This window comes from Leuciscus leuciscus (genome assembly GCF_965113295.1).
Source record: "Leuciscus leuciscus genome assembly, chromosome: 7".
NCBI lineage: Eukaryota > Metazoa > Chordata > Actinopteri > Cypriniformes > Leuciscidae > Leuciscus > Leuciscus leuciscus.
Window position 1 is genome coordinate 1,511,104 of NC_138731.1, and position 23,847 is coordinate 1,534,950.

General features: G+C 41.6%; 1 protein-coding gene across 2 annotated transcripts; it reads left to right on the plus strand.

Annotated features, from left to right (window-relative positions):
• Window positions 1–300: 300 nt before the first annotated feature.
• LOC309502192 (uncharacterized protein) lies at window positions 301–14,297 on the plus strand (the record flags this gene model as incomplete). 2 transcript variants are annotated; one of them, XM_082174469.1, is made up of 4 exons in its annotated part: window positions 301–353; window positions 1,144–1,223; window positions 1,985–2,068; window positions 13,369–14,297. In XM_082174469.1, the coding sequence occupies exons 3-4, from the start codon at window positions 2,032–2,034 to the stop codon at window positions 14,295–14,297; spliced, it is 966 nt and encodes a 321-aa protein (XP_082030595.1). In that variant the 5' UTR covers window positions 301–353; window positions 1,144–1,223; window positions 1,985–2,031. The 2 variants fall into 2 exon arrangements, with proteins under 2 accessions (XP_082030595.1, XP_082030594.1); XM_082174468.1 differs by lacking the exon at window positions 301–353 and having other exon boundaries at window positions 1,013–1,223.
• Between the last annotated feature and the right edge of the window lie 9,550 nt (window positions 14,298–23,847).

The following is a 23,847-nucleotide window of genomic DNA, read 5'->3' on the forward strand; positions in this document are numbered from 1 at the left end:
AAATGTTGAAATTAAAAAATCCATCACAGTATGTACAATAGTTAACATTTAATAAAATTTTATTTTTTCACAGATTCATTTGTCTAATATATATTAAAATAAAATAAAATTGAATATTATGTAAATATGGTTAATTAAAATTAGATGTCAGAATTATTTTTTATATTCATAATTTTTTTAGTTTATTCAAATTGGATATACAATTTCTATTTGTTTATCTCTTTTAGATGATCCTCTGCTTTCTGCTGCATCATGCTGCATCAGCTCATTCACAACATCTCCAACTCCAAGGCAGATATTATGCAGCTTTGTGCAGGCAACTACCACTTCTGGGACAACTAGCTGATTCAGAGGTAGAGAAGAAAGAGGGGCACTTAAGGCACTTATTTGGGTATTTTGGGGGTTTATTCTTTGCATTTTGGATGTATCTTACATTTATCTTTATTTGTCATATATTCTAGTTTTTTATTTTGTGAGTTTCATGTAATTAGTATTAATTTAACTGCAGCCACAACTATATTATTCCCTTTTATAATTTGCAGTGCATTGTGATGTTGACTGGTAACTTAAGCTGTGGAAAGCTGTGTCATGCTGCTGATGAGATGCTGTATGCTGCACTGGTGTAGTGTAGTGGTGGTGGGGTGGGGTGGGCAATATTACAATACAATTTTTTTAATACTACCCCAGATTTTGTTGGGAGCCATGAATAAAATAAAATAAAATAGAATTCACATATTCTCATTTTATTTGTCTTATCCTATCAATGAGTAGAATGAGTAAATTAAGGCTAATGCTTTTGGATTGATGTGGAATATTTATTGAATATGTTATTAAAATAAAATGTTTTGATTATACACGTATACCCTTTTCTGTTCTTTTTTTCTTTCTTTTTCCTCTTTAATATGTGAATATACTTTTCTTCAGAATCTTTGAGATGAATGTTGTCTTCAACATTTATCATATAGGTCTATAAAAAGTTATTAATGTCTTATTATGCTATAGAATTATTTAGGGCAGTATATGTGAAACGTGTATCTGTTACAATTATAACCTTGAGGGGAAAAAGAAAGAAAAAGTGCTGAGGTGTCGTTTGGGACAGGGCAGTGGATACTTGCCAATAGTGATATCACGTCCGTTTCGCAGGTCTACGTGAGACTGCGGCTTCTCTTCTCTAACTGAGTTGGAGCTTTTGTTTAGTCACTGTTCTGTTGGCCTGTGCCAAGGTAAGAAGGGTTATCGCTGTTCTCTGTGATATCTCTTTCATTTCTTTAACTATATTGGCCATCCATGCTGGTTAAAGAAATATATTGTTTATTTATCTGTGATTATTTTTGATGGATGGTATTTGGTAATAATATTTAGTGTTTTGTAAATTCCATGTGGCAGAGCATGTATTTTCTGGATATTATATTGTGTTTGAGGTTTATTTGGGGTTTTATTCTTTGCATTTTGGATACATCTTACTTTTATCTTTTTTTTGGTCATATTTTCTAGTTTATTTTTTAGTGAGTTTCATTTGATTAGTATTCATTTAACTGCAGCCACAACTATATTATTATAGTTACAACACTTTAATGTTTATTAATGAACCTTAATGTAATGTATTACTAACATGAACTAACAATGAGCAATGCATTTGTTACAATTGTTATTTGTTAATGTTAGTTAATAAATATACAGCTGTTCATTGTTTGTTCATGTTAGTTAACAGTGCATTAACTAATGTTAACAAATACAACCTTTGATTTTAATAATGTTTTAGTAAATGTTGAAATTAATATTAACTAAGATTAATAAATGCTGTAGACCTGCCCCAGACCAGAGCCTTTAATGATTTTGTGGAAGCTATGAATTAATAAAAAATAAAAAAAACAGAATTCTCATTTTATTTGTCTTATCTTATCATTTTAATGAGTTGAATGAGTAAATTTAGGCTTATGCTAAATAGCAGATATTTATCTATGTTTTTTTTTTTAACCCCCAGCTAAAGGAGAGCCGGCTCTAACTCTGACGCTTCCACTATCAACATCTATGCAACTCGGAAAAGAGGCGACTTCCTCTGAATTAGGTAGGTCTAAGATGTTTTTTACTCTTTGTATAGCAGTCTTTCATTATAAATTTAAAATGTAGAAGATATGATACATAAATGTATGAAATGTAGAGTATATGCTATAACCACCACATTTAGAAGTCTCTCCAAAAATTATAAGTGACCTAATCTCCCCTCACTATTTTATATTCTTACGCCGGTTTCACACATACTCTGTGTTGCAGTGCGTGTGCGGTGCTATAGTGCTTTCACATAAGCTGCGTTTGCAGTGCGTAACTGATCCGCGGCTGTACCACAAACATATACTCACTATATGTATTTCAAATCCAGAAGTTATCAGCAAATTTTATTTAAAAACAAAAGTTTTCCTTTGATTTACCCCGGTCTTGAAGTAAAAAGATGACTGTAAAAAATAGTAGTAGGCCTATTTAATTAAATGCATTTATGGTGAGATTACTATATTTTATTTAATTAAATGCATTTATGATGAAATTACTACATTTTCATGTCAATCTGGTCAATCTGTATTCATTTTGACCACGAACCATGCGCTGTCACTTTAATTCAGCGCGTGCAGCACAGCAGAAATAGACCCGGTGCGGAAACGATCGCTGCACTGCTGTATACGCACCGCACCTGGAACGCATTGCCGGACCGCATCCGCATGCAGTGTCTCTGAAAGCTCGAACCTGTTAAAATGGGTACGGAAAAAAATACGCATCGCAAACGGAGTATGTGTGAAACGGGCGTTACACGCAGCTCTGTTCGTTAGTTGGATGACAAAAAGATTTAAACGTTTCTAGATTGCTCTGCCTCAACAGTCTAACGTCAATGTCAAAATGAGTGAGATGGCCAATCAGATCAAAGAAAGGGTGTCTTACTGTTTCCAGAAGACGAGTGTGAATTCCAGCGCACCGCGTTAGTTTTACCGCTAAAAGAGTGTGTGGAAAGTAGCAGTGCGATATATCTCAATATTTTATCAATAACAATAATTAGATGATATTTTGCTGACTGTGTTATTGTGCTGGTGCTGTCATGTACTGCTCTGAGACATGAAGGTTGAGGATCCAAATGCAGTTTATTTTGAAAGGGTAATTATGTGATCGATATCCCGTCTAAAGTATTGCAGCCACGGATCAAAAAATAATAAGCGTGAATCAAAAATGCGTGAAAGCGTGAAACACATGTAAAAATATATTGCACAAAGTGAAAAAAAATAATGCAAAAATTATCAGAATAGCAAACAACGTGGTCATGGATCAAAATATAATAAGCGTAAATCAAGAAATAACAAACATGAATAAAAACTTTAAACGCATTAAAAGTTATTTTGCACAAAACTTAAACTTATGGTCATGCTTTCTTAAAAAGTGTTTTCCTTGGTTTTATTACTCTGTACTTTGTGCTCTCTTGTATTTTCTGCTCATATTTTACTCTTTTGTACGCTTGAGCTGTTTTTCTCTACGCTCTTCTTTCTATGTTCTGCGCTTGCTTTCCCAAATGTTGCAGTTCGAATTTCATGTAAATTAGGGCGGGCTTAAGCGTCACCATTGGTCCACTAGTTCTAGATTGACAGCTCCTCCTCTAGCCAATCAATCGAAGAGGGGAGATGACGTCACAACAATGCGACTCATGGCTACTATTCATCTCAATGATGGGCTACTTCCCATCTCAACAACAAGTGAAAAGAGTTCAAGTTAAAAAAAATCAGCCGGTTAAAAATGAGTCAACAGCAGAGTAAGCGCTGTGTCCCTCCATGTTCTAATCCTATGTCAGAACTGGATACACACGCTTACTGCTTTGTATGTTTGGGGGAGGAGCATGCGGTCGCTGCATTGGAGTCAAGCGAGTGTGAGCATTTAGAATGATTCACTGTCAAAATGCTTCGTGCTCGTCTTGGCTACTTTCAGTCCGCACCCGCATTACCATTGTGGGGCTCCCAAATGGATTTGGCTGACGAGCAAGAGACGGGTCCGACTCTTTCGCTTGCTCGTTCACCAGATCCACACGTTTCCTCGCGTGATCCCAAAGCGCGCTCCGGTGCTTCTTCGGCTCATGCGAGGGACGATGATGAATCTCTTGGGTCTGCGGACTTCGAGCAGCCATTCTCTGAGCGTTCCTCGCACGACGATAAATCCACCGAGGAATTACTTGAGGTGGTTACTCGCACGGTAGCCAGGTTACAGCTTGACTGGCCTCGCGAACAAGAGACCCGCAAACGCAGTAAGCTAGAGGATAGGTTTCTGTCCGGTGGCAAGGGGTAGGGACCAAAACATCAGTCTCTCCTCTTTTTCAAGTACCACCATGATGAATTATCTAAATCATGGAGTAAACCATATACCTTGCGTATCTTCGTGCCCTCAACGTTTACTTTTTCGACTGTCGTGGGACACGGGTATGCGGAGATGCCCCAGGTTGAAGAGACGCTTACGAGCTATCTGCATCTTCCCTGAAGAAACCTACCCTCCCCTCGAAGCCGTGTAGAACCAGTGTTGGTTAAGTTACTTTAAAAAAGTAATTAGTTATAGTTACTAGTTACTTCTCACAAAAAGTAACTGCGTTAGTAACTGAATTACATCATTACAAAAGTAACTAATTACCAGGGAAAGTAACTATTGCGTTACTTTTTTTTTTTTTTTAAGTTTAAATATAAGAAATTTCTTGGATACCCCCAATATGAAATGTTAAATGAATTAAGAACATGCTTCTTAAGAAATGTACCAAAAATAAATAAATAGTAATAGAAAATATAGCCTACATACACATACACTAGTGCATATCATTAAAATGATAAAACTCACACACCTTTACAACTGGTAGACATTCTGTATAGCCTACTTGAAGTATTTTCTTCCTCGCAATATTAAGTTTAACAAAAAGTGCTCTCAATATAATACTGAACAATGTACCAACATAAATAATAATAATAAAAAATAATCTTTTGGGGCTTTATTTTTATAACCTACAGAGAACGTCATCATCAGAGGTTATTTTAGCCAAATTAGTCGTGTTTGCCGCACAACAACCGGTCAAACAAATAGCCATGTTTGAACGTTCCCTGCAGGTTATTTTGGAGTTTATGTTAGGCTATATAAACTAATTAAAACATTGCATATGATACCAATATGCTACAGAGATTATTCAAATGCTGAAATGTGTAATTTATTTATAAATAAAGTATTTATGCTCGTTGCTCGGACACACTCGGTCTCTCTCGCGCACTGTCGAGCGCGTTCTCAGACACACTCGGTCTCTCTCGCGGACTGTCAAGCGCGCTGGCTCGCGGCATTCGCCTCGCTTTTGTCCAGTCCGGCGCCTCATAAACACACACACAGAGAGAGCCTACTCGGATGAAAACCGCTTCAGTGAGCTCAATTATAGTAACGCCGCATTTTTATTGACAGTAACGGCAACGGCGTTGTAACGGAGGAAACAGTAATTAGTTTGATTACTCGTTACTGACAAAAATAACGCCGTTAGTAACGCCGTTTATTTATAACGCCGTTATTCCCATCACTGTGTAGAACAACGTCGGCTCTCGTGGTTAACCCTCTGAGGTCTGAGGGGTTTTTGGGGTCCTTGAGATGTTCTGACATGCCCTGACATTTGTGCTTTTTTCAGTTGCTTATAAACATATTAATGGCAAAGGTATAATTACACTCTATTTAGCACAAACAGGGCTACCATAATATGTGAGCAACATGCATGTACATGTTTGTATTTTTGAGAGAATAATGTTTATGCATGGTTATTGAAAAAACTAAAAACTAAAGTTTCTGAAATAAGGCCACAAAACACATACTAAATACGTGTCAATAATACTTTTGACTAATTGATGTCTTTGCCTAGAATTTTTTCTTCAAAATGATGTGAAAATCATCCTGCCCTTATCATTCACATAACACAATACATTGATTTAAATCTTGTAAAACACTTTTTGTTTGTAAAGGCAATATGCGCAAGGGGCGTCAACCATTCAACAGCATCATGCATATGTAGTGGTTCACACCTCAGGAGACAATGGGGCCCGCATACCTAATGAGCCATTCATTCAGGTGTGTCACCTATAGCCACAAGAAAGAATGCAAGAGCAATATATATACAGTATATATATATATATATATATATATATATATATATATATATATATATATATATATATATTCTACCAAATTGGTTCACAGTTGGAAGCATGTCAATTTTTTTTTTTTTCACAAATTTTGCTTGCAAATTGTATAATATCCAAGGAAAACATGTCTATTAATTGTGCAGTTAATTCTCATACTGCATTTTCAGTTTTGGAATATGTATCCTCTCCCCAAATTTGTCAATAATAAAACACAATAAAAATTATTTAAAGAAAATGCTTATATTTACCTTTTAAAATTTGTTTACATCTACCTTGTAAATATATATTTTTTTATTAAAAAGGTTACAATTACAACAACAATTGAAGTGTAATCTTTCTTTGTAAAAACTAAAGTATACATTTTATCATACATATTTCAAACTTCGAATATAGCCTACATTGACAAAACATACTATATTTAACATATTAGCAAAAATTGGCAAACAAAAGCTTATTTGAGGTGGCAGATATTTTACAGTAAAAATGTGTAATCTATCCAAAACTAATCAACGAAATGTTGTCTTTCATATGTCTGTAACATAGGTCTTTCGTTTTTATTATAAGGAATATAAATGTTAATTTGCAGTTTAATACGTTGCTTATACAAATACATTTTATTTCAACATATTTCAATCGATTTTACTCAGTATAGCAAAATAGTTTGCTAAAAGCAGATCATTTATTCACACACAGAAACGCAATTCAAATTTAAACCGTCTTTTTGCGAGTTGTGGTAAACAGCGCATCTCTGCGTTCATTCATTCACACAGAAACGCGATTTACTTGAGAATGAAAAAAAAAAAACTTACTACATTATTCCATCCGTTGCTCCTCGAAATACCAGCACTTCTGAGGTAAGTTTTCCATTATTATTATTCCTCACAGCGCTGCGAGACAGTGTAGACAACTACACTTATCTGAATAAACTTGATGTGTTTTCTCGAGCTGATATGGGGGCGTTCACAGTTTGTATGGGATCGTCTCAGTCATTTGCGTTTGAATAGCGCGCGCTCTCCGTGGGCGGGGCCGATTATAACGTAATGAGATGAGATGAGCTCGACTGGAATCGCTCTCTTTTAATACAGATTTCACAAGATTAGAATATTTGTTTTTTATATAAATTGCTTCATTTAAAAGAAGAAAATTCAAGCTTCATGCCTGTGTGTCTGTATGCCTGTTTGACTGAGTATTCGCTCAGTTATTGTTCATTTTCGGACGCGTTTCAGAATGGACTTCACTGGCAGAGAGAAGGCAGAACTCGCTTCGTGTTTATTTTTCTTTATTTGGCAAAAAGCACAACACTTTGTTTTTATTGTGAGTATACACAAAAATAATACACATTTAACAGAATCGATTGATGTATGAAACTCCTATGGAAAATCAAAGTCAACAGAGTATTTATGAGTTTCTTTTACATTGACAAAAAAAAAGCGAGCTGGTATCGCCGGCGATACCGTAGACCTCAGGGGGTTAAAGCTTACCAAGCTGCAGGTCAGGCTGGTGCTGCGCTGCACACCATGGCGGTGTTATAGGCATACCAGGCTGACCTCTTGAAGGACTTAAGTGCGGGGGAGACAATTAATGAGGAAGCTTTCTTTGAGCTCTGTAGAGCCACAGACCTGTCTCGTCGTGCTACCAAGCAAACGGCCCGTGCCATCGGCCGTTCAATGTCTGCTTTGGTGAGTATGAAGAGGCATCTGTGGCTTAATCTGTCTGGCATCAAAGACAAAGAGATAGTCTTTTTACTTGATACCCCGATCTCCCCCTCAGGTTTATTTGGTGATGCAGTTAACTCCGTAGTCACCAGATTTAGAGAAGTTAAGAAACACGAGGAAGCATTTGTCCAGTTTCTTCCTCGTCGCACTCAAGGGGAGTGGCCATCGGCCACCCAACCTCTCCCCGGTCCTTCAAGATCTAGGGAGGTTAAGAAGCAGAGTAAGAAGCAGAGTGTGGCGAGTCGCGCTCCCCCTCATAGAGACTGGGGACCAGCTTGTCGCGCTCAGCAACCTCCCAGGGCAGACCTCAGGATTATTATCACTAATAAAAGGAAGAAGTCCTGATGGTCTTGTGCCCAGTCTGGTGGGGGTAGCCCCTCTGCGGGACGGGGCGCATCAAATGTCTGCTCACCCCGTTCCGCTACCCTCACGAAACATATCCATCTCTGCCACCTCTGGCGTTTCGGGGGGCAGCGGTTTCCAGCAAAATGTTAGATGTCCCGTTGCTTCCTGCTGTTGTAAAACAGGATAAGGGACATCTAATATCCCCTCAACAGGAAGTGTTTAAACTAGTACCACTATCAGAGAGTCTGGCAGTGTGGAATCTTCTGCCAGGCAAGACTCCAGGGCATTCGCATTTTAAATTACATAGATGACTGGCTAATACTAGTACAATCGCAAGAGATGGCGCTTCAACACAGAGACATCGTGTTAGCTCATCTAGCTTCCCTGGAGCTGAGACTCAACACCAAGAAAAGTGTTCTTTCTCCTGCCCAGAGAACGACTTATCTCGGGATCGTTTGGGATTCGATCACGATGCGGGCACAACTGAGACAAATCTTTCTCTGGGCCCAGGACAAATTCCTGTCAGTCAGAGCAATATACATTCCAGGGCATCTGAATGTGGGAGCAGATTTACTGTCCAGACAGAAACTATCGATGGGGAAATGGAAACTCCACCCAGAAGTAGTGAAACAGATTTGGACCAGATTTTACGAAGCGGAGGTGGACCTTTTCGCCTCTTATAAGACAGCACAATGTCCCTCTACTTCTCTCTGAGTCACCCAGCCCCCCTGGGTCTTGACACGATGGCGCACACATGGCCCAAAAAGCGCCTGTATGCATTTCCTCTAGTCGCTCTACTCCCGGAAGTTCTAGCCAGAGTTCGCCAACAAGAGTCTTGCCTCTTACTGATAGTGCCGCGTTGGCCGAACAGAGTTTGGTTCTCGGAGATAATTTCCCTCCTCAACGGCTCGCCATGGGCGATTCCGGAGAGGAGGGACCTTCTGTCTCAGGCGGAGGGCACGATATTCCATCCCAGGCCCAACCTGTGGAACCTTCATGTTTGGCCCCTGATGGGTACCAACTAAGGGACACTGGGCTTTCGCCTAACGTTGTTGAGACACCTAGCACTGAGCCCTAAGTGCTAGGGCTTCCTCCACTAGAAAGAGTTATGCCAACAAATTGGGTGTCTTTGAAAGGTGGTGTGTTGTACATAATGCAGATCCGGTCAACTGCCAGATTGCTTCAGTACTGGATTTCCTGCAGGAAAAATTATCAACAGGCACATGCCACGCCACTCTCAGGGTTTATGTGGCTGTTCTTTCGGCTTGCTACGCCTTGGTTGACGGGGTGCCACTCGGGAGACATCCTCTGCTCGCTTGTTTCATTCGTGGGGCCAGACGACTGAGGCCTCCCATAAGAACCAAGATCCCTTCATGGGACTTAGCAATAGTCCTAGAGGGTCTGGTTGAGACTCCTTTTGAACCTCTAGAATCAGCGTCTGACAAACTTCTGACTCTAAAGATGGTTTTACCATCTCATGCCACTCCGGGCTCTCACGTCCTTGAGTCGACATCATGAGCTAATGTCTGAGGCCTTCTTTTGTTCTTGTGAGCATACCTACACAACGGTAAGGGGTCCAGACACCTTCAAGTACGGCGGCGTGGGCATTTTCGTTCCCAATGCGCATCATTGATTGTAGCTTTTGAAAGGGAACGCTCGGGGTTACTTAACTGTAACCCTTGCTCCCTGAAAAAGCGGAATGAGATGCTGCGCTGCCTTGCCGTGCAGAAGATGTCCCAGGACTGCTCTTCAAACAAAATATCTGACGATGCACCTGTGGCTCATCTATTTATAGCCTTGCGTCGCGGGTGCGTGCCAATGACATCATCGACCGAGGCTATATTACCTCCAGGTCAATTCTATTGACGTGTTTACACACTATATTCACAGCTGGTCACATTTAAAGACGTTCCCAATGCGCTGAACAGCGCAGCATCTCGTTCCGCTTTTTCAGGGAACAAGGGTTACAGTTAAGTAACCCCGAGCGTTCTCTCCCTTCCCAGTCTCCTGTGCCACTCTGCTCTTTGCAAGGTATGTAGCTTCTTCCTAATAATGTTGCGAAGCTCGATAAGTGGTGGCTTCTCCTCCTCCTTCTGATGCAGAAAAGTTAGTTCATGCATTCATGACCTCGAGACTGGATTACTGTAATGCTTTATTAGCTGGTTGTCCTGCATCCTCAATAAACAAGCTACAGTTAGTCCAAAATGCCGCCGCTAGAGTTCTTACGAGATCAAGAAAATATGATCATATAACGCCGATTTTATCATCACTGCATTGGTTACCTATAAAGTTCCGTATTAATTACAAGGTATTGCTACTGACTTATAAAGCCCTAAACGGCTTAGCTCCAGTCTATTTAACGGATCTTCTATCGCCCTATAATCCATCGCGCTCTTTAAGATCACTAAATTCAAGGCTTTTGGTCATACCTAGGATATCCAGAACCACCAAAGGAGGGAGAGCATTTTCACATTTGGCTCCAAAACTCTGGAATAGTCTTCCTGATACTGTTCGTTGCTCAGACTCGCTCTCCCAGTTTAAAACTAGATTAAAGTCGCATCTCTTCGGCCAGGCATTCATATAATCCCACAGTTCAAACTGCAATCCGGCCTCTAGCTCATAAATGCCAGAGGAGAACTGGCCCCCGACTGAGCCTGGGTTCTCCCAAGGTTTTTTTTCTCCATTAGGTCACCTGATGGAGTTTTAGGACACCATTAGGTCACTTGATGGAGTTTTTCGGTTCCTTGCCACTGTTGCCTTTGGCTTGCTCAGTTGGGGATATTTTGGGGATATTTAATTTAATTTTATCAATCAATAAATTCCTCTTGAAACAAACTTTGTTGTATTATTTTAATGTAATACTGTGAAGCTGCTTTGTAGGGGTGTAACGATACACCAATGCCACGGTTCGGTTCATATCACGGTTTTGGAGCCACGGTTCGGTTCGGTTCGGTTCTGTTTGCTGTGGGGGCAGGGTTCATGGCAGGGCACCAGCAATAATAACGCTAGATTAACTTTAACTTTATTAACTGAACTTTATACAGTGGCTTCAGCCTTTCTTTAGAGCACTTAGCACACCTGAGTTAACTAAAATGAAATAAATGCCTCCACTGACTAGTCAGAAATAAACTGCACACCTGAGTAGGGTTGCCAACTTCAGAAAAGTAAAATGCGGGACAATCGTGGTTCTTTATAAGAAAAAAAAGGGACACTCAAAATATTTGTACTGCATCGCACAATGTACATCATTTCATTGTCTGCAGACAGTTAAGTATATGTTTAAAAGGTTATCAGACAAACACATTTGTATTGCTTAACCTATTTATGTACAATTTAATTCTAAAAATTATTGTAAAGTCATACAAACAAAATGTCACATTACAAACAAACCACCATTCAAAATAACAGCATTTATCTGAAATAGAAAGCTTTTTTAACATTATACATAGGCCTACAGTTCAAAAGTTTGAGGTTTGTAAGATCATTTTTGGGGGAAAGAAATTAAAGAAAGTAATTGCCTACTTTTATTCAGCAAGGATGCATTACGTTAATCAAAAGTGACAGTAGCCTACATTTATAGTGTTACACAAGCTTTCTATTTCAAATAAATATCTTATGATCTTTACATTCTTCATAGAATCCTGGGGGGGAAAAAACAAACCAGTCTTAAACATTAATAATAATCAGAAATGTTTTGTGAGCATATTATTCCCTCAGGTAGATTACATGTTTTCTTGCGTGGCTGGATGTTGGACTCATGAACAATAATCACGTTGTTTGCATTCGCTAAAATTGATTTGCCGAAATCAAAACGTGGACAGTGAAAAGGAATTACCGTTAGCGCGAGACGAGTCCGGCTTGAAGCGGAAGCGACCAGACGGCAGAGGATTATGTTCGCAAAACAAACAATGAATTGTCTCAAAACGATGATTAAAAAATGCTGTGATATGTCATCATATTGGATGATGACAGGTGTCGGTGATTCGTGATCAGCACTGCTGCTGTTGCTGCTGTATCAGTCAGTGGTTGTGACCGGAGGGTCTTCAATCTCAATATGAGTTGCCATCCTGAAGTGCGTATGTAAACTCTCGAGCGTGATCGATCACCCAAATCACGTGACATGCACTTTATTTAGTAAATAATATTATAATAATATTTAGTAAAACTACAGCTCTTATTAGTTGTTAAAAGTGTACTCATTAATAACTATTTAATCAAATGTCAAGGAAGAAAAAAATAGTTTTGTGACAAAGTGATGTGAGAGTTGGGCCGGGGCAGCAGGGGGCGGGGCGCGTTCGGTTCGACATGAGAGTATCGCGGTTCGAACCGTGGCTGTTGTATCGCGGTTTGTCGGTTCGGTTTGAATATCGTTACACCCCTACTGCTTTGATACAATCTGTATTGTGAAAAGCGCTATACAAATAAACTTGACTTGACTTGACTTGACTCCTCTGCAGTCTTTTAATGCTTTTTGAGAATGTGGAGCTCCTGTCACAGTTGATGAATTCTCTCTGCTCTCCGGTTCTTGGTATAAGGAGTTTTGACGATTTTCTCATCCTCTTTACCAAACCGTTCAGCTCCGTACAATGATTATAGTCAGGGCTTGAAGGCAACTGTCAGCATCACCCTTCCACATATTTGATGTTATGTGGGAAACATCTTCTCCAAACTGCTGCCACTCCCTATTCTTGCTGGTTGCTGTCCATTTCATTTGTACTTGGTTTACTCTGCCTGAGGATGGAGCTTCTGGTGCCTGGAGGTTCTGGGCACTGTGGGGTGATTCCAGGCCGGGCTCCTCCTGCGTCTCACCAGGGTCAGACCCTGTGCGTTGCACTATTGGCTCCTCGGGTATTTCATCCTGTCAGTATAAGTCAAGTATACTTAAGTGCAATTTTAAGTATATTCTGAGAAGTACATAAAGTATATTTCTGATAAGTATATAAAAAGTAGACTCAAAATAATTTTTTTTTGTTTTAGTTTAAAAGAAGTATACTTAAAGCACACTTGAATAAACTTATTTTTTGTAAGGGATATAAGTTTTGATGAGCTCAATCTATAGAAGGACTAAAGTAACAGCTTTCATTTGGTGTGGAGATTGAATGTTTTTTTTGTTTTTTTTTGTGTTGCAGGTTCAGGCACGATGAACGGCATTATTCCCAAGAGCAAAACAAAAGGCATTGACATCTGTGGAGCGGGCAAATACTATTATATAATCCGTTCTGATCTTGGCTGCTATATGAAGATAGGTAGTATCAATAGAGGTTCAGATATCTCTATTTTCAGTCTGTACCTTGCATGCAAAAATGGAGACCATTACCTTGGAGATGAAGATGGCTCCTTTTACATCATCAAGGGCAATTCCTACCGCAGAGTCAAGAACCTGACGACAGACAGCGGTGCTGAAGTTCACAGCCTTCATCCCAACTGCCAGGGAGGAGACCACTACTTCTCAACTTCTGGCAAGTTTTTCATCATCTTCCAAAAAAGGGGCACTTACCGAGAAACAACAAACATGAATACAGACTCAGATGCTGAAGAATACAAGCTCCATCCCAGCTGCAGAAACGGCCTCTATTACTGGGGCCTGTCAAACGACTGCTTCTTCCTAAAGCCAGTCTCAGATTGGGGAGTTGAGTACTATAAAGGTACCGACCTTAGCAATGATGAGTGTGTTGGTGTCTATTCTGTTCATCCTGATGTTGTTAACTTCCTTCCTGGTGGACTGACAGTAACTATAGGCCCATCCTTTGACAATTGGGAGAATATGAAAACTATAACTAATGACAGCAATACACCAGTGACATGGCAAAAGAAAATCAATAAAAATGCTGGATACGATAAGGAGAAGATGTCCCACATCACACACAACTGGAAAATAGCCACGTCATCCTTGATTGAATCTGGAGAACATGCAAAGTTAATTTTGAAGTTGCACCTCGTCTTTTTTGGAGATTCACATGCCAACACTAAAAACGAAAGCTGTAAGGAAATGATTGAAGTGGAAGAACAACTCGCATTTGAGCTGAAGCCAAACAAGTCTTTATATCTGTGGCAGTAAAAAAAATAGGTCTTGGTCAAGAACCAGTGTTGTTCTGCCGTGATTTAAAGATTATAGATGATCCAAACCCTCCAACTGAACTCCCGCTGCCACCCGCTCAATCATGAAAACATATCAGGATGATTTAACTCCAAGAATAATCAAGTGCCACAGTTAAATACCTTAATTATAACTTCTCAAGAAATTATTTAAAGATCTGCATGCATTGCTTAAAATGAGGCTTGAATTGTTTAATATAGCAAAAAGATTTTTCAGTTACAGTCAATGTAACTACAAATTACAAAACTATTCATTATGGTATTATTGAAACTTTGTCTTTATGATTAAAATATCAGGCCTAAAAAAAATCAGGCTTTGGGAAAGTTAGGCTAGAAAAAAAATACATGCTTAGTCTATATTATTGTAGATGTAGTCATAGATGTTGTCATAGTGTAATCGATGTCTACTAATGTGTTTGATTCACAAGTATAAAAAGCGCTGCATTCTGTACTCATGCATTTGGCGTATACATGTTTGTTTTTTACATATTTTTCACATGTTTTACTTTATGGCATATACCATTTAGAATTTGCTTTTAATAAAGCTGGAAAAAAGCTTTTAAAGTCTTGGTGTTTTCATTGCCATTCTGTTTCTTTAAAACCCTTAGGTGGTCTTCAGGGTCTTTTTGACCCCAAATGACTTTTGCTAAAATATAAAAAATAATTATCTTTGTCCAAATGGCATGAAAAATACATGCTTAGCATGTACAGTTGTCAACACTTTTTAGATAAAAAAAAAAAAAAAAAACTGTTTTAATGTTAGTGTGTAAAAAAGTAACACTCAGGTCTGAGACCCTGCTTATAAAATGGATAAGATTCATCCTCAAAATCAGAAACAACGCAGAACACAAATAGATGGAAATGAAGTGGCACACTTCCAACAATGCAAAAAACATCCACAATGCAAAATGATCATGCTCTCTCTCTCTCTCTCACACACACACGGGGAAATACATTTGTGAGACTATAAAAACGGCTCTCTTATAATTTGTCAAATAAAATAATACAAAATGAAGAACCACCACAAAAATAAATTGGTGACAATGACACATCGACAATGTGCACACACACACACACACACACACACACACACACACACACACACACACACACACACACACACACACACACACACACACACACACACACACACACACACACACACACACACACACACACACAGAGAGAGAGAGAGAGAGAGAGAGAGAGAGGGAGATGAAAGGATGAGACAAAACAATTTAGCACAAACACAGACACACATTTCAAATACCGAAATCAAAGAGATTGTAATATTTTTATTATTATAATTGTGATTTCATAATATTTAGATATGAATCCAACTGAAAAAACTTTTGAAAAGATATCTTTCAGTTAGTCAATAGCAAATAGGTAATAGCAGAGAATGTCTAATAGGAAGAGAATTGGCACTCTCTGCTTACTTCCGGTTTCTGGACTGGCTGCAGTAACACGTCTCTGTCCATGCGGGGGCGCTCGCAGGCGAGTGCAGAATGAATGGAGGTCTATGGCGAAAAACCCTCAAAATCCACTTTTCTCAGGATATAATTTTTTGTCTAGTAATTTGAATGCTGTATTCGAAAGGAGATGCAAAGAAATTACACATTGCTGGGTGTTAGATTTTTTAGAGTCACTTATTTGGTTTAAAAAGTCTTTTAAAATGTCAATGACGTCAGAATGCTGACGTCATTAGCAGAATGCTAGCGTGTTATGGGCAACAACAACTCAACCTGTAAGAAATCGAAAAGAAATAAGTACTCGTTCATTCAACTTTCGACCTATAACCCATGTTGAACTTGCAAAACCTACAATAAAATCTGAGATTTCTCAACGGCAATCGGGTGAAAGAGACACATTTAGCCGTCTAGCCCCATAGACTCTCATTCAGTCTGCACTCGCCCGCGATCACCTCCAGTGGAATTCTAATGGAACTGCAACCAAGATCGATACAATGGGGCTAATAGGAAGTGCCAAGGCTCTCCGTAGACGGGCTCTGGTAATAGTGGAGCTTTGCAGCCATCTACTGGCTAAAGTGATTTTTTTTTTTTTACTTTTAAAACTGCATTTTCCAAAAGATGGGCAAAATCTTACACTAAACCATGTCAAATTATCCATGTTATCCCCATGAATGAAAGTTAGAAATATGGGTCTTTTATAAAGTGAATTTTACATAAAAAGCTGTTTTTGTATAAAAGAATTGGTGGACACTCCCAAAACGGCGAAGACTTTAACCCTCGGATGTACACATTGCAGAACATAACGCAGAATTTATCAGTCAAAACTGATTCATCGTTGATTCAAACCTGTTTCAGCAGCTGTCAGGGACGAGTAGAGTGCAGTCTGGACGGTGTAAAAGTTGCAGATGTCTGGTAAGGTTAGTGTGCACATGACCATGGACAGGAGTCATCCCATATTCAATTTCAATTCAAGTCATTCGACTGTGCTCTCAGAGTTAGTAATATTTATTAAGAGCCACCGAGTCATCTCCCACCACATGTAATCCACGTTTTTATAGTTCTAGAGTTTACTCTAGATACAACTTACTGTATATTCATGCCCCTTTGGCATTAGCGATCACTTGAACATACAGCTACAAGTAATCGCGCTAAATCGACTCTGCCTGCTGATCGCTGATTGGCTAAAAGTGCGTGCTTGTCGGTGACGTCAACACCAACCATCATTCGATCCTGTTAAGTGTGCATTTTTTTGTGTATACTCACAATAAAAACAAAGTGTTGTGCTTTTTGCCAATTAAAGAAAAATAAACACGAAGCGAGTTCTGCCTTCTCTCTGTCAGTGAAGTCCATTCTGAAACGCGTCCGAAAATGAACCATAACTCAGCGAATACTCAGTCAAACAGGCATACAGACACACAGGCATGAAGCTTGAATTCTCTTCTTTTAAATGAAGTAATTTTTATAAAAAACAAATATTCTCAGTTTATGTAATATGAATGAAAAGAGAGAGATGTCAGTCGTTCTCATCTCATCTCATTAAAGGGCACCTATTATTCCCCTTTTTAGAAGATGTAATATTGGTCTTGGGTGTCCTCAGAATGCATTTGTGAAGTTTCAGCACAAAATAGCCCACAGTTAATTTATTATAACCATTTGAAAATGTCATTTTTGGGGCCTGTTTTAAAAGAGCTGTTTTGGCGTGTACTAGACTTGTAGTCAAGATCGCCTAAACCGAGACCAAGACACTACCAAGACCAGAGGGTATCGAGACCAAGACAAGACCAAGACCAAGACCAAGACTGACCAAGTCAAGACCAAGACCAAGTCCAGACCAAGACCGAGACCAAGTCGAGACCGGAGGGAAAAGAAAACAGACTAGTGTTGAAGCTAAGCAATAACTTGTATGAATTCAAGAACAGCAGCATACTAGGGTTCAGCCGCAGTTTAGGCTACATTCAATACATATTAGACTGTATTACTTCAACTACACAGGCAGAACAATACAGAGACAGACCATGTCATGTGTGTGACTGTGAGCTCACTGTAAATGTTTTTGCAGACTGGGTGAGATCAACTATGTGTAGCAATTGCATGACGGCTGTTACTGCACTATTAGAGGATTGAAACTCCCTTAACTTTTGTGTACTGTTGAGGACTGACATGACTGGTACTGATGGTTCATCTGACAAAACATCAAACACCTCCAACACCATCTTGCTCCTCCAACAACTGTCTAAAGAATGAGAAATATGTAACCAATTGAAATTATACTTAATGTGTAGATGAAATCGTAACATCAAATTAAAGATACACAATTGTAAACTTGGATTAGGCCTAATGTTTAGTCAACACAACGGAGATGTGCAGATGATATTTAAAAGACCATTTATTTAGTCTAACACCATCTTAAATACAATACTGTAATCAAACAACACACACACACACACACACACACACACACACACACACACACACACACACACACACAGATATCAAAGACACAAATTCAAAGACACAAAGCAAATGCCTGCCTATCTCTGCCGATTTCGGAGTCTCCAAATCCATTCAGCAACTTTTAAATACATAATTCAATTTTTAAAAACGAAATTATAGGCTTAAGTGCAGGATCAGAAAGTTGGTCGTTTTGTCGCTATGGTTACACACACACACACACACACACACACACACACACACACACCGTTGGCGGTGCGCTCAAAGCCATCTGTCAGTTGTGCAGTTACCCAAAATCTCCTGAATGAAGTTAAAACCCATCATGTCACTGATATGTGTTTTTTTAATCAAGTGATCAAAGTGCTCGTTGCCGCTGCGATCAGTGGCGCGGATAAAGTGTTTTCTATGGCAAGCCAAGGGGCTCAGAAATACGCCATAGATTAATCGCGTTTAAAGCCAAACGCCGTCAAATACGGCGTTTTAAACCGTATTGGACGCCGTAAAATACGCCGTTTTAATTACAAACACCGTAAAAGACACGCGAAATACGTCAATGACGCCGTATTTGACGGCGTTTTAGTGTACATGGAAAGCGCCGCTTTTTACGCCGTTCATCTCGCCATATGACGCCGTAAAAAACGCCGTTTTGGTTGCACAGAGCGCGCGTTATTTTACGGCGTTTTGCTTGTATTATAATGAGCCACGCCCACTGATTTCCACAGCCACTAAGTTTGAACTGGTCTCTCCCAATCAATGATGAACTGAGTCAGACCAGACCAATTCAGCACGGATCATTTGTGGTAATTATTCAATGCTCCTAAGGAGTTATTATCGACATTAAAACAAGGAAAAGAATCCAGTTCGCTAAAGATGGACAGAAGAAGCTTCATTTTGCGCTGCAAGCGAACATTAAATGACTGCTCTCGTCAGCTAACACAGGATGCTGGACCCAATGTGCTTCTGTCAGGGTTCTGCCCTGGCAGCGTTGTCTGTCTTGTCTCTGTTTAATGTTTCTATATTTACGTTGTGTTTTAACACATGGTTGTGTCTTTGTTTGTGTTTGCCATGTGCTCCTCTGTCCCTTCCTCCTTGTTTCCTGTTACCACGCCCCCTTGTTTAGTTGAGTCCTTGTTTGAGTGTTGGCACCTGTCGTCTCGTTAAGTCCTTGTTTGTCTGAGTGTGCTCACCTGTTCCTCATGTTCTTGTCCCTTGCTCTTTCCCTCTTGTGTTTGCCAGTTTGTTAAATGTTGTACCTCAGAGTACTACTGTGTCTCAGTATCGTTTCTCTAAGTCTTTAGTGTTTTGTTGTAAAAGTCTGTTAGTGCTCTGGTTACTGCCTTTTGGCTCTGTCTTGTTCCCTGTTCCTGTCCAAGTCCTGTCCAGCTAGCAGCCCTGTTCTGAGCCTGAGGTTCCTGAGCGCCAAGCTGTAAGAAGTTCCTGTCTGGCTTTAGCTGGTTACCTCTGGTCTCACTCTGATCTGCCATATCTACACTCCAGCCTACGGACACCTCATTACATCTGCTGCTCTGCTGTTGTCACTGTCTCATCTCTACCTATTGTTTGGATTGCTACCCTCTCCCACCTCGTCGTGTCATCTGTTTGTCAATAAAGCTGTTAATTGTCATCCTGCATTTGAGTCCTCCTTCACAGATCCATAACAGAACAAACTGGCCACTACAGGACTCAGCAGGATGAGTATTAAGGTCCTGCCACCTGCCAACCTGCAAGAGAGAATGGCCCGTCATCGTAGTCTCACTGCTCTTCGCCAGGATGGCTTAGGAGTTGGGGGTTTTGCCCAGATATTTTGGACCTGGTCTAGGGGGCTAGATTATAATGATGCAGCTCTCAAGGATATCTTTAACTCCTGCCTGGAGGACCCCTTGCCTGCATGGGAAATGGATTCTCTCCGTGTTCTGGATTTCTGGGGTTTCATTAGTTACCTTGGTAATCGCAGTAATTGGGGAATGCCGCCAAGCCCACCTGCATCTGCCTTCAACTTTCCCCGCCTGTCTCGTCACATTTATGATCCTCCTTTGGCTTCTACGAGGAGACTGAGATCCAGACGGAATAGGGCAGTCCAGTCCACCACATCTACCTCAGAGCCAGTCAAACCAACCCCCACCACTTCTCAGACATCCAGGTCAGTCCCAATCACTTCAAGATCTGAATCACTATCTGTTATTCAAGACACAGCTAAGTCAACTGCTGTCATCTCTCAGTCAACTATGCCAATTACTTCAAGATCTGACTCACTATCTGTTATTCAAGCTACAGCCAAATCAACCGCTGTCGTCTCTCAGACAGATATGCCAGTTCCAGTCACTTCAAGAATTGTGGTACCATCTGTTATTCAAGACACAGTCAAATCTACCGCTATCACCTCTCAGACAATAACGCCAGTCAATTCAAGATCTGACTCACTAACTGTTATTCAAGACTTAGTCAAATTAACCGCTGTCACCTCTCACACAATAACGCCAGCCCCAGTCACTCCAGGATCGGAGTCACTGTCTGTTATTCAAGACACTGTCAGATCCACCGTAGTCATCTCTCAGAGAATTATGTCACTCCCGGTCACTTCAAGATCTGAGTCTCCATCTGTTCTTCATGACACAGCCAAGTCAACCGCTGTCTTCCCTCAGTCAATTACGCCTGTTCCAGTCATCTCTGAGTCTGTCGACTTAACCTCTGTTTTCCCTGTTACTAACGAGAACTATCCTGTCTCTTCAGAGCCTGCTCAATCTGTTTCAGTCAGTGCTGATTCTACGAGGGTTACTGCTTCTCCGCCTGGGTTGGCCGAGTTGGCTACAGATACTACAGAAACAGCCCAGCAAGCAGTATCAGCTCGTCGTAAGAGGAAGAAGAGAAGGGTACGTGCTGAACAGTCTACATTTCTCCATTCCCAAGCCCCAGATCCAGTGGTTTCTGGGGTGTCAAGCCAAGTGAGTTCTATTCCCATACCGTTGATAAGCGATGTCATTCCCGCCGAGACAACCTCTACCAGTCCTGTTATGTTTACTGATCCCAGTCCCAAGATGCCTATTGTCATTGCTGCAGAGGCTTTATCTGAACTTCTAACTAGTCTTGTCAAGATCCTGGAGATGCCTGTCAATCCTGTCTTGTCCATTAGTCCCAAGTCTGCTGTTGAGAGGGCATTCACTGAGCCCGCTGCTGCTACAGAGAGGGCGTTTCCCGAGCCCGCTGCTGCTACAGAGAGGGCGTTTCCCGAGCCCGCTGCTGCTACAGAGAGGGCGTTTCCCGAGCCCGCTGCTGCTACAGAGAGGGCGTTTCCCGAGCCCGCTGCTGCTACAGAGAGGGCGTTTCCCGAGCCCGCTGCAGCTACAGAGAGGGCGTTGCCCGAGCCCTCTGCTACTGAAAGCGCTGTCCCAGAGCCCGCAGATGCTACTGAAAGCGCTGTCCCAGAGTCCGCAGATGCAGCTGAAAGCGCTGTCCCAGAGTCCGCAGATGCAGCTGAAAGCGCTGTCCCAGAGTCCGCAGATGCAGCTGAAAGCGCTGTCCCAGAGTCCGCAGATGCAGCTGAAAGCGCTGTCCCAGAGTCCGCAGATGCAGCTGAAAGCGCTGTCCCAGAGTCCGCAGATGCAGCTGAAAGCGCTGTCCCAGAGTCCGCAGACGCAGCTGAAAGCGCTGTCCCAGAGTCCGCAGACGCAACTGAAAGCGCTGTCCCAGAGTCCGCTGACGCAACTGAAAGCGCTGTCCCAGCGCCCGCTGACGCAACTGAAAGCGCTGTCCCAGCGCCCGCTGACGCAACTGAAAGCGCTGTCCCAGCGCCCGCTGACGCAACTGAAAGCGCTGTCCCAGCGCCCGCTGACGCAACTGAAAGGGCTGTCCCAAAGCCCGCTGATGCTACAGAGGGTGCTGTCCCAGAGCCCACTGATGCTACAGAAGGTGCTGTCCCAGAGCCCGCTGAGGCTATAGAAAGCACTATTTCCAAGCCTTCTGCTCCAGTCTGCACAGCCCAGGAGGGCGTCCCTGTGCATGTCTGCACAGCCCAGGATGGCGTCCCCGAGTCAGTCCCCGTGCATGTCTGCACAGCCCAGGAGGGCGTCCCCGAGTCAGTCCCCGTGCATGTCTGCACAGCCCAGGAGGGCGTCCCTGAGTCAGTCCCCGTGCATGTCTGCACAGTCCAGGAGGGCGTCCCCGTGCACGTCTGCAGTCCAGGAGGGCGTCCCCGTGCACGTCTGCACAGCCCAGGAGGGCGTCCCCGAGTCAGTCCCCGTGCATGTCTGCACAGTCCAGGAGGGCGTCCCCGAGTCACTCCCCTTACCTGTTCCCAAGACCTTCCCTGACCCTACCAGCCCTGTCTTTGCCCCCAGGTCTGTCAATCCCCCTTGGAAGCCCAGACCAGCTAGGCAAGTTCCTGATCCCAAAAGTGCCCCATATCAAGTTCCCATGTCTCCCTCTGTGTTTCCTGGTTATAAGCCAGTATCCCCTTTGTCAGCACCTAATCTTTTCCCCGGTTCTGTTCCCACCTGCCATATGCCACCTTTTGTGTTCCCTGGTCAGTTTGGGACTTCCATGTCTATGCCCTTCCCTCCCCCCCAGTTGTTCTCTCCATGGTCTCTGCCTGTTTTGGACGCCTGGAGGCGTCCTTTAGAGGGGGGGTACTGTCAGGGTTCTGCCCTGGCAGCGTTGTCTGTCTTGTCTCTGTTTAATGTTTCTATGTTTACGTTGTGTTTTAACACATGGTTGTGTCTTTGTTTGTGTTTGCCATGTGCTCCTCTGTCCCTTCCTCCTTGTTTCCTGTTACCACGCCCCCTTGTTTAGTTGAGTCCTTGTTTGAGTGTTGGCACCTGTCGTCTCGTTAAGTCCTTGTTTGTCTGAGTGTGCTCACCTGTTCCTCATGTTCTTAGCTCCCTTTATATGTTTGCTCTTTCCCTCTTGTGTTTGCCAGTTTGTTAAATGTTGTACCTCAGAGTACTACTGTGTCTCAGTATCGTTTCTCTAAGTCTTTAGTGTTTTGTTGTAAAAGTCTGTTAGTGCTCTGGTTACTGCCTTTTGGCTCTGTCTTGTTCCCTGTTCCTGTCCAAGTCCTGTCCAGCAAGCAGCCCTGTTCTGAGCCTGAGGTTCCTGAGCGCCAAGCTGTAAGAAGTTCCTGTCTGGCTTTAGCTGGTTACCTCTGGTCTCACTCTGATCTGCCATATCTACACTCCAGCCTACGGACACCTCATTACATCTGCTGCTCTGCTGTTGTCACTGTCTCATCTCTACCTATTGTTTGGATTGCTACCCTCTCCCACCTCGTCGTGTCATCTGTTTGTCAATAAAGCTGTTAATTGTCATCCTGCATTTGAGTCCTCCTTCACAGATCCATAACAGCTTCAGTCAACTTTAGTGAGGTAAGGATTGCTTTCAAACATAAAGCAAATATAGCGTAAAATATCTTACGCTGCTTCTATCAATGCATTGCCCAATACTACGAGATTGTTGTGATTTATTGGTGTAACTTACAGGTCATCATCATAGGTCTTCATCTAAAACAAAATGTGGCTGGGTGTAATGAAGATATTATCATTATTTTATTGTGTAGGACCAGGCCTATCCACTAGTAAAATACCACCAGTAAAAACT